Genomic DNA, 12,099 nt, shown 5'->3' with positions numbered 1-12,099 from the left:
TATAAATGTTTTATTATACATTTATTAAGCAAATACATAAAATAAAACAAAGCTCTATTGATGCTCGAAAATAAATCTAAAATCTTCTATTATAGGCAAAAACATACATATAATTATTTTCTCAATATAAATACACTGCGACCAAATATAATTCAACTTTAACTAAGAAATGCAGCTTCTTAAATATTTAATAATTAAATGTTTTCTGGAGAAATTAAATATAGTTTTTGGTGATCAGGTTTTAAAGGAATAGTTTGACATTGATAACAGGAAATATGCTCGTTCGCTTTCTAAAACAAATATGCTATACAGACTTCAACCATGTTAGCTTAGCTTAGCACAAAGACTGGAAACAGCTAGCCTGGGACCAGCTACTTCCTGGAGTCTCCACTGGTTGACTAGACAAGATAATCAGATATATTTAGAAGAAAACAGCACATTTATAAATAAGAAATAAAACTGTTATTTAAAATGATGTCTTATCACTAAACGACAGCTTCAGGGTTGTAAAATGAATATAAGCTGCAAAAATGAACATTGGGATCACAAGATAATTGGCCTGAGATCTTGTTTAGGAACCAGGAATGTTTTGTTTTTTAAACTCAGAAATGTTTGGGGTTTATTAAATCAGAATTAGAAAAATCAGAAAAGCCGTCTGCCACACTGTTATTCTTAATATGACCACCAGCTGGCAGCAAAGTCAAGATTTTGATCTGTTGATATTTGTTTTCTTGTCAATCTCTTTTTTTATTTTTTATTAAACTTATTAAACTTAAACTTTTTCTCGTAGAATGTAACCTCTTTAATCTCTGAGAATGTCCGAGTTTAATCTTTAAAATCCTTATTTTTTCTTCTGAATATTACACCCCTCCCCCTCCTTAATCTATTATAATCTCAGACCGTAATGAGAGACGGAATAACACGTTGTTGGTTTTGGTATATTCACAGAAAACATATAAAATAAATTATCATCATACTCTAAAGTCACAATTTCCCCCCCCAAAATCACTAATGTTCCCTAAATTCCATAACGTTTACACTCCAATGGCCGCCTGCCTTTCTCCCTCAAACTGACCTCCCATTGCATCTCTTTTTTGTCTTTTTTTAATGCGACATTCTATGTGTTGGACCTGTGGATGCTGACTTTCTTGCGGGTGTTGTCGCTGCAGCGCTCCAGGATGAGCTCCGGACTCGGTCGAGGAGGAACGACCGGAGCTTCCTTCTTCGGTTCGCTCTCCGAACCGGAGCTGGACGTCTCGGGAATGTTGTCTGTCGGTTAGAAACAACATTGTTGTTTGGAGTGTTTGGTTTTGGTTTTCCATAATGTCTTCTCCATTGTTTCTCATCCTTACCTATATACAGTATATACATATACATACCTATGATAATAAATATGTAGCCTGGGAACGGGATAATATTCAGAGAACCAATTCAAGTTGTACATTTAACTCACAAATTAACTAGAAAAAACTTCAATATTCTCTGAGATCTTAAGTCATGAATATGCAAGCAAAAATTTACAAATTTCACAAATGAACGAGAATAAAATATATTGTCTGAGAACATACATACACAAGAAAAACCTCAGCATTTCTGAGATTAAAGTAACAAATATATGAAACAATTCCCTCACAAATTACTAAGTAAAACAACTCATATATATATATATATATATATTATAATATATATGAGTTTTTTTATATATATATGTATATATTGCTCCCAAAGCTCTCTCATATCTTTCTAAATCTTGTATTACTTTATCCAAGCTCCTACGTCTCTTAACAAACAGGTTAACATCATCTGCAAACTGCTCTATGACCTACCGGAGGTATAATTCCTCTTATTTTATCATTGTTGTTATATGAGTTATACAAAAGCTTCAACCGGTTTATAAACATGAGGTGTGTTCAGAGCGTGTTTTGTGGGTAGACTGCTGTGATTGTCAGACACTAATATTAAATGTTCCACCCTAGAACCGTGTCTTCCTTACCCTGGTTCTTTCTCTCCCTCAGCGGTGACTTGCCGGTGTTCCTGGAGCTGCCGGTGGGCTCGGCCAGGTGGCCTCCTTTCTGCTGGAGGTAGCGCCGGCTGTTCCTGCGGTACGCGTCCTGGCTGAGCCGCTGACGAGCCTTGTTGTGGATGCTCTTTGCATTTCGGATGGTGGACCTGAGACGAGGACATGCAGTTGTAAAGGTGGTGGTGATGTCAATAAAGTTATTTAGAAGTGATGCATCTTTAATGCTCTGTCGTGGACGGGATGTGTGTGTGTGTTTTAAATATTGTTAAGGAGGAATTCTTGTGCAACAGACTGAACTTCTCTTTAGTCTGAAGTGACTCAACAGCAAAGTGACCAAAGAGGAACTTTGAGCAAAACATCAACTCCTCACAGTCGAAGGGCTTCACTTTAAAACTTATTTTAAATAAAGTAAAGTGCTTTATTTTATAGCAGATTCATTTGATTGTATAAACTCTTTGCTTTTGTTTGTTTCTAAAGTGCTGATCTAATTCCTGAAATGTGTGTGTGTGTGAGATGTGTAGAAGCTTTTCTATGTTTTTTTGTGGTAACATAAAGGTTAATTTAACTAATTTAAATCTGAGTGATGTGTCCGTACCTGCGAGGAGGTGGTTTGTGTCCCTGCAGGTTGGTCCTCTCTGCTTCGTAGATCTCTCTCTTTCCGGCTTTGTGCAGGAACATAGAGGGGAAGTGACCGGTCTCATCTCCTTTCCTGTGAAAATATCCAGATTAACTAACAGTTACAACTGTAGGATTCATTTTAGAAGATGTTAAACGGACAGAGTGTGTGTGTGTGTGTGTGTGTGTGTGTGTGTGTGTCATACCTGACGACCCACCAGCCATCCAGCAGCTTGTGAATCACCTCTATAGTTTCTCCGATCTCCAGAGAGATCTCGTCCGGCTGCTCCTTCTTGTAGGCTTTGATGCTGACGAACATTTCTCCTACGGAGGAACAAACGCGTCACAAACACTGAAACTTTATTTAATCAACACGACGATGTCATCAGCTTACCTTCGTAGTTCGGCTCATCTTCCTCGGCCTCCTCTGGTCCGTCCAGAGGCTCCAAGTAGGACGCAGGAATCCAGCCTCGCTTAGACTCACACTGGCAGAACCACCAACCTGAAGGCAACAGCAGGAACCTCAAGACCTGGTCTCACTTATTAAACGTTAACGTTACTACGAGGAACCTCAATACCTGGTCTCACTCATTAAACGTTAAAGTTACTACGAGGAACCTCAAGACCTGGTCTCACTTATTAAACGTTAACGTTATGACGAGGAACCTCAAGACCTGGTCTCACTTATTAAACGTTAAAGTTACTACGAGGAACCTCAATACCTGGTCTCACTTATTAAACGTTAAAGTTACTACGAGGAACCTCAAGACCTGGTCTCACTTATTAAACGTTAACGTTATGACGAGGAACCTCAAGACCTGGTCTCACTTATTAAACGTTAAAGTTACTACGAGGAACCTCAAGACCTGGTCTCACTTATTAAACGTTAGATTTACTACGAGGAACCTCAATACCTGGTCTCACTTATTAAACGTTAAAGTTACTACGAAGAACCTCAAGACCTGGTCTCACTTATTAAACGTTAATGTTACGACGAGGAACCTCAAGACCTGGTCTCACTTATTAAACGTTAACGTTATGACGAGGAACCTCAAGACCTGGTCTCACTTATTAAACGTTAAATTTACTACGAGGAACCTCAATACCTGGTCTCACTTATTAAACGTTAACGTTACGACGAGGAACCTCAAGACCTGGTCTCACTTATTAAACGTTAAAGTTACGATGAGGAACCTCAAGACCTGGTCTCACTTATTAAACGTTAATGTTACGACGAGGAACCTCAAGACCTGGTCTCACTTATTAAACGTTAAAGTTACGACGAGGAACCTCAAGACCTGGTCTCACTTATTAAACGTTAAAGTTACGACGAGGAACCTCAACACCTGGTCTCACTTATTAAACGTTAAAATTACGACGAGGAACCTCAAGACCTGGTCTCACTTATTAAACGTTAATGTTACGACGAGGAACCTCAAGACCTGGTCTCACTTATTAAACGTTAAATTTACTACGAGGAACCTCAAGACCTGGTCTCACTTATTAAACGTTAAAGTTACGACGAGGAACCTCAATACCTAGTCTCACTCATTAAACGTTAAAGTTACTACGAGGAACCTCAAGACCTGGTCTCACTTATTAAACGTTACATTTACTACGAGGAACCTCAATACCTGGTCTCACTTATTAAACGTTAAAGTTACTACGAAGAACCTCAAGACCTGGTCTCACTTATTAAACGTTAATGTTATGACGAGGAACCTCAAGACCTGGTCTCACTTATTAAACGTTAAATTTACTACGAGGAACCTCAATACCTGGTCTCACTTATTAAACGTTAAAGTTACTACGAGGAACTTCAACACCTGGTCTCACTTATTAAACGTTAAAATTACGACGAGGAACCTCAAGACCTGGTCTCACTTATTAAACGTTAATGTTACGACGAGGAACCTCAAGACCTGGTCTCACTTATTAAACGTTAAATTTACTACGAGGAACCTCAAGACCTGGTCTCACTTATTAAACGTTAAAGTTACGACGAGGAACCTCAATACCTAGTCTCACTCATTAAACGTTAAAGTTACTACGAGGAACCTCAAGACCTGGTCTCACTTATTAAACGTTACATTTACTACGAGGAACCTCAATACCTGGTCTCACTTATTAAACGTTAAAGTTACTACGAAGAACCTCAAGACCTGGTCTCACTTATTAAACGTTAATGTTATGACGAGGAACCTCAAGACCTGGTCTCACTTATTAAACGTTAAATTTACTACGAGGAACCTCAATACCTGGTCTCACTTATTAAACGTTAAAGTTACTACGAGGAACTTCAAGACCTGGTCTCACTCATTAAACGTTAAAGTTACTACGAGGAACCTCAAGACCTGGTCTCACTTATTAAACGTTAAAGTTACTACGAGGAACCTCAAGACCTGGTCTCACTTATTAAACGTTAAATTTACTACGAGGAACCTCAAGACCTGGTCTCACTTATTAAACGTTAACGTTACGACGAGGAACCTCAAGACCTGGTCTCACTTATTAAACGTTAAAGTTACGATGAGGAACCTCAAGACCTGGTCTCACTTATTAAACGTTAATGTTACGACGAGGAACCTCAAGACCTGGTCTCACTTATTAAACGTTAAAGTTACGACGAGGAACCTCAAGACCTGGTCTCACTTATTAAACGTTAAAGTTACGACGAGGAACCTCAACACCTGGTCTCACTTATTAAACGTTAAAGTTACGACGAGGAACCTCAAGACCTGGTCTCACTTATTAAACGTTAATGTTATGACGAGGAACCTCAAGACCCGGTCTCACTTATTAAACGTTAAATTTACTACGAGGAACCTCAATACCTGGTCTCACTCATTAAACGTTAAAGTTACTACGAGGAACCTCAAGACCCGGTCTCACTTATTAAACGTTAATGTTACGACGAGGAACCTCAAGACCTGGTCTCACTTATTAAACGTTAAATTTACTACGAGGAACCTCAAGACCCGGTCTCACTTATTAAACGTTAATGTTACGACAAGGAACCTCAAGACCCGGTCTCACTTATTAAACGTTAAATTTACTACGAGGAACCTCAATACCTGGTCTCACTTATTAAACGTTAAAGTTACGACGAGGAACCTCAATACCTAGTCTCACTCATTAAACGTTAAAGTTACTACGAGGAACCTCAAGACCTGGTCTCACTTATTAAACGTTAAAGTTACGACGAGGAACCTCAAGACCTGGTCTCACTTATTAAACGTTAAAGTTACGACGAGGAACCTCAAGACCCGGTCTCACTTATTAAACGTTAAAGTTACTACGAGGAACCTCAAGACCTGGGCCCTATTCCTCGTACGTGGCTCAACTAAGTCAATCAAATGTCCTATTATCCAGCTTAAATTAACTCGATGATTGACATCAGGCTATCTCGGTTCCTCAAAGGCTGATCCGCGCTCAAACAGTCTCGTTAATTCGAACCAGATGTCAGTCATCAGGATTGTTGCGCGTGACCGTCCTACTTCAAAAGGGGGAAGCGTAGATCACCGAAACCATGATTTTCTAACAGTACAACGGCAAATAAACTCAAAGAAAGAGCCTCTTTTTTCTCCGCTGACGAGCAGGAGATGATCATGAACGCATATGAGGAATTCAAGACCATAATCATGGCGAAATCTAACGTTGCGAGGGCGAGACGAGAAGCATGGCAAAATATCGCAGACTTCGTTAAATGCGCAAGTGTTTGGAAAATGTATAGGCTAATTTTAAGCGCCTCATCACCCCAATCAATCAGATGATATTTCTTTAAATGTGCCTGCTGGCAGTAGGCTTAATGGAATGCATCATCCAATGAGATCTATAGCGAACATAATTATATCAACTCTTTCAGAATAAGTAGATAAAAACAAGCCCAAAGAGTATCTAATTGATACGAATTAATAGATACTTATGAGGATATATGTAGGTGTATGCACGTATGTATCGTGTACTATATATATATATGTGTGTATATACATGTATATGTAGATTACCATATAGAATAGGAGTTTGAATATGCGTGTGCGAATCTGTGTATGGACGGATCAGTATGTATGTAGCCTATTATTCATAATCAGCAGTGAAAATAAATTGTGTGTAATTCTCTCTATTCTTATCATGAGTCCACCTTAATCATGTTCTACAACAATGATATGCTATGGTGTACTAATAATACTGTCATATCATTATGAGTGCTTTCAACCATCATGTAGTTCAACCAGCCATCAAGAGGACACGGGAGCAAGTAAAAACTAAGCACACAAACATTATTCAGAATGGTGATCAGTACAATATGTGCCATGGTAATGTAATGAACACATCCATAAGTTTCTTAATCGCCAAATAAACTTTATGAACAACACGGCATGCAGTGGCTTTCCCGATGTTCTCCGCATCACCGACACTGTACAAACATGAACCACTCGCAAAAAAGCGCGAGGCTGTGATACAGTCCGTGAGAAAGTAGATGGCGTGTGGTGTTCAATGTACCTCGAGAAGGTCTTTAAATAAATGATTCCTTGTCGGCAGACTCGATAGCGCTCGTACAGGAAGTCATCATGATGTGATAACGGATCTTGGCGATCTCGAAGAACTCTCTCCCTATAAAACGCTAATCTAACTAATATCGCTTCCTCATCGATGGATCTCTGAGGAAGGGAGCTGACACTTTTTTCCGGGGGAGTGGCAGCTTGTCCAGCGGATCTAGCTCAAGCCTGCTCTGGAGCAGGTTCAGGCTTATGGATGTGTTGCTATGGTGATTTTTCCAAACTTGCTTCGAGGAACCGAAAAGCCTCACTTATGTAATCTCATCCTGAACATTATCCGGCTAACTCAGTTAGCCACGTACGAGGAATAGGGCCCTGGTCTCACTCATTCAAACTGAGACTTTGTATCTTTATTAAACTCTTTGTTGATCTCGGCTACAAATAAACAAAGTCGACGTTGATGTTTCAGAGTCAAGCTCTTCTCACCGTTCTGGTTTTTCTCCACGATCTCCACCAGGTCTCCGGTGTGCAGGTTGATCTCGTGTTTGGACGTCTTTTCGAAGTCTGCGATCACTCTGTAGGTGTCCAATATGATGGGGCCGGAAATCTCTGAGAGGTAAACAATTATAAACATAATTATCTCTTTTGGTCACAGTAACAAACAGTGAAATCTACGTTTTTACAGTGAAAACACTCCATTTTGTTAAACAGCCAAAACCTGAAGTATATCCACATATCTGGAGTCCAAGATCTAAACAAAGCAATATTAAATCATAGATCATAAAGACTCGACTGATGGGGACAAGTTCGGCAAAATCAAGAAAAAACACAAAAACTTTTACTGGATATAAAATTAAAATCCAGTCGTTGTTGAAAGTACAACAGTTACAACTCATTATTAAAACATTAAATACATTTATAGATGAACGTGTATATTTGAATTACTCAGCAAAAAAAGAAGAACATGCAAAGAAAAGACCTTCAGAAGCTTTGCAGCATTTCATTTCATAAACGAAGGCAACTCAAAATGATTTCTATAAAGCATAAAACATAAGCATATGAAGCAAATAAAACAGAAAATACGACAATTTATAAATAAATATTATTTTCACCGGATACGTTTCCTCTGGTCGACTCTTTGGAAATCACAACTGTCTCGTTTCTCTTCAGCCTGAAGAGAAAAATTATAGTTTTCATTTGTCAGTTTGTCTTTATTGTTTGAATTATTAATCTTTTAGAAGTGATTCATCTTTAATGCTTTGTAGTGGACGTAGACGTGTGTGTGTGTGTGACACTGACGTGTTTGGGTTGGGGGGGTTCTCGTCCTCTCTCCTGACCCTGAAGAAGGTTCCGAGTTCTCTGCATCGTGAGATGTGAGGCGGCAGGTTGATGAGTGAGTGACAGTATTCAGCCAGCGTGTTCTGTCTGGTCTCTGGTGACTTCTCACTGATCAGCCACCGCGGAGCTGAGCACACAAACAACAACAGTCACAGGTTATTTAAAATAAACAACAACAACAACAACAACAACAACAGAGGAATTGGAGGACGGTTTCCCAGAGACGCTTTTTAAGATTCTGTAGAAAGAAATGTCTTTTTATTTGATCCTACAAATAAATCATCCTGGTAACAAACAGTGAAATCTACGTCTTTACAGTGAGAACAGTCCATTTTATTGTAAAATACATTAAATTGGATGTTTTTTCATTTGAGTTTTGAATGAGAAATATAACAAAGTATTGATTGTGATCTCTGTATTTAATGCTGTATAGAAATACTCCAAAAAAATATTCCAACCGTTCTAACATCTGGAATCTAGTCAGAGATTCCAGATGTTTGTAAAATCTCAATCTGTTGTGCAGTAAAAACTACATTTCCCTTTGAGATGTAGTCAAGTAGAAGTATGAAAGCAGAGAATTTAAATACTCAAGTAAAGTAAAAGTACCTCATAGTACCTGAGTTACTTAGTTACTTTCCACTGCTCTTGAGAAGTGGAAGTTTCCAGACTTTCCGTTGTTTAAGCTGCTGTTGCATCAGAATTGAGGTTTCGTCTTTACGCTGCAACACGTTTAGTTTTGTAATTAAAACTTTCATGAAGCTAACACACTAATGTGTTAACGCTAGATGCTAAATGCTACATAATGCTGGATGTTAGCATGATGACAAACCAACATGCTAAATACATGTTTGAGTGTAGACTCTATATTCATAATATTGTCTGTGCTCTCTTCAAAGACACCAGACTCAGTTAGTTTGTTACTGTGCGACTTCGCTCAACTAGACACTGAAGACAATCTTTTCTTTCTTTGAGAGAACTGGTCAAATTACTGTTTTTGTCATTGGAGTCTGGTTTACTTTATTTTTTTAGCTCCACTACTATTAAACTTGTAATAATAGATAATTAATCAGCGTGTTTGTTATTTTAAACATTATTTCTGTCTCTTCATATTGTACTTTCCTTGTTCTTCATTTTCAGTCTTGTCACTTCTTACTTTAACCCAAAAAACCCCTCATTTTGAAATCAGTGACTTCAGGCTTGTTGCAGCTTTTCTCTGTTGCTTCAACAAACACAGAAAGGAGAAGTGATGCATGTGTTGAACAACCTCAGGTGCTTCCTGAAAGAACGGTTCACAAAAAAAACAACATCCTGAAAACGTCTCATGCAGCTGCTTCACATTTATACCAGTTATCTTTTTACTACCAGTCTGTGATTAATAGTGTTTCACTTAGTTTTGCTTCTTCACTTGCTGACGTCCTAAAAAACTAAAACTGAACAACCGTGACGACAGGAAAACAAACACAATCTGCATTATTTTACATGCAAACAGCTTAAATATAGGCAACATTATTATTATTAATAGTAGTAGTAGTATTATTACTACTATTATTATTATGACCTGGTAGTGACGGGATGATTCTGTCCTTCTTCTCGATCTCACCGGACTCGATGGGAAACATCTCCTTCAGCAATTTCTGCGACCAAAAAACCATCCAAACTTTTCTTTATCAAAGAGCTAACATCTTAAATCAGTTTTTAGACTTAACATTTGGTCAGCCGAACTTTTATTTTGTAGGACAGAGGGGAGCTCACGTGCAAGGTGTAGATCTCAGGATACGTCCTGTAGATCAGCTTCTCTGACAGGTCGCTCCATTTCACCATCAGCATGTACACCTGCACACATAACACATTACATATCACATATCACACATTACGTCACACATTACATCACACTTAAACACAACGTCTCTATATTCTGAATCAGCTGAGAGCGCGTATCTGAAGCTTACGTAGTGCTGACTCGGGTACGAACGTTTATCGAAGCCCAACAGCTCCACGTGTCTGACGTAGGTCTCCTCCATGGTGACATAAAACCGACAACTGAGAGGACACACAGCGGAGTACAGGGCTTATATACTGTGTGTATGTGTGTGTGTGTGTGTCTGTGTCTGTGTCAACGCACCAAAAGAGTCACTACCTCTTTACACGTCGACGAAAGTCATTTCACTTTATCGCAGAGTAAAAAGAAACAAGGAACTACTTTTTCTTTTTAATCAACATCTGTTTGAAAAAATGACGATGTTAATATTTAAATATAATAATGAAAGAAGTACTGGTAGAAGTACATTTACTCAAATACTGCATTTGCTACTTAAGTATTCCCCTTTTTATGCAACTTTCTGCTTCTTTAGCTACTTTACAGACTCTGATTATTAATATAAATTGTAAATCCACGAATAAATGAACTATTATTATAGATTAATCTACAAGCAGCTCCAGTCTAGCTGCAACATTAAAGTGATGAACACATGAATCCATCAATAATATAATACAATAATAAAATGTATAATATTCAGCATTATTTTTGGTACTTTTAAATTTATTTAAAGATGCTAAAACTCAAGATTCAGAGCACATCTATTGCTTCCATATGGCTCTCAACATGGCGACGAGCTGAGCCGGTGGTTTGCAGCTAACAGCGTCAACCAAGCAAGGAGAAGCTGTGACAACAGCACACAGGTCATTAGACTTCACTCCTCCACATCTTTAGATAATAGTAGTTTTATGAATGTCGTATTAATAATAAAAGATCTGAATACTTCCTCTTAACGCTGAATAGCGATAGTAAAATAATATCTTGGTCTACAAAACATCTGAAAACAGAGCAGGAACATATTTAAATGCCTTTACTCAAGCATGAACTTCCTGTTTTTCGGTTTGTCTGATTTTAAAGACGCAGAATCACAGAGAAATATGTTTTACAGCTGATTTTAACATAGTAAACATTATAATCTGAACGTGTGTGTCTGGTTGTAGTTTGTTATTGAATATATCATCTTTATTATTACTGATGTGGTTGTAAAATAAAAAGTTTCCTGGAAGTTGAGAATTCCCCTCTCAGCTGTTTCTGTTGATCCACAACAGTCTCAGTTGTTTCTGATCTTTGTGTCTCTCCTGTGACTTTCAGCTCAACTTGTTTAGCAGACAGACGAAGAGGAACACGAGCAGAAAAGAAACGCAAACAATCCCACACGAATCAACTTCCTCCTTCAGCAGCAGAGGAACAGAGATTTGGTTTATTTATATTTCAGACGGTCACCGATGCAGAAAAATAAAAATGACTGAATGTGAAGAGTGGAAATCAACTTTTACCATCAAAACAAAACTAACACGCAACTACTTTCATTGGTTTTGAGTCATTTTTGAGGCAAAAATACCAAAAACATTCCTTGTTGCTGCTTCTCAATCATGAATATTTATAGTTTTGTTTTACATCATTATAAAGTAAAGGTCTTTGGATTTGGGCTGTTTTGTCGGACGAAACATGAACCGGGAATCAATATTGTCCATGTTGTGACATTTTAAAGAACAAATTATCAATCGGTTGATGGAAATAAGAATTATGTAACAGATCAGGGCCCTGTTCCTCGTACCTGGCTAACTGAGTTAGCCGGATAATTTTCAGGA

At 38.2% G+C, this 12,099-nt stretch overlaps 1 protein-coding gene across 2 annotated transcripts; it reads right to left on the bottom strand.

Annotated features, from left to right (window-relative positions):
- Positions 1 to 10,620, bottom strand: ncf1 (neutrophil cytosolic factor 1). Of its 2 annotated transcripts, XM_079171283.1 has the most exons (12): positions 10,610 to 10,620; positions 10,445 to 10,512; positions 10,225 to 10,305; positions 10,031 to 10,106; positions 8,434 to 8,599; positions 8,247 to 8,305; positions 7,621 to 7,743; positions 3,030 to 3,137; positions 2,842 to 2,959; positions 2,616 to 2,729; positions 1,994 to 2,169; positions 1 to 1,269 (listed from the first exon to the last, which is right to left on the bottom strand). In XM_079171283.1, exons 2-12 carry the CDS (start codon positions 10,499 to 10,501, stop codon positions 1,118 to 1,120), a joined length of 1,230 nt encoding a protein of 409 aa, XP_079027409.1. In that variant the 5' UTR covers positions 10,502 to 10,512; positions 10,610 to 10,620; the 3' UTR covers positions 1 to 1,117. The 2 variants fall into 2 exon arrangements, with proteins under 2 accessions (XP_079027409.1, XP_079027408.1); XM_079171282.1 differs by lacking the exon at positions 10,610 to 10,620 and having other exon boundaries at positions 10,422 to 10,504.
- Between the last annotated feature and the right edge of the window lie 1,479 nt (positions 10,621 to 12,099).

Source organism: Pholis gunnellus, assembly GCF_910591455.1.
Source record: "Pholis gunnellus genome assembly, chromosome: 13".
NCBI lineage: Eukaryota > Metazoa > Chordata > Actinopteri > Perciformes > Pholidae > Pholis > Pholis gunnellus.
Note: the sequence above shows the minus strand (reverse complement) of the source record. Positions and strands in the feature narration are given on the sequence as shown.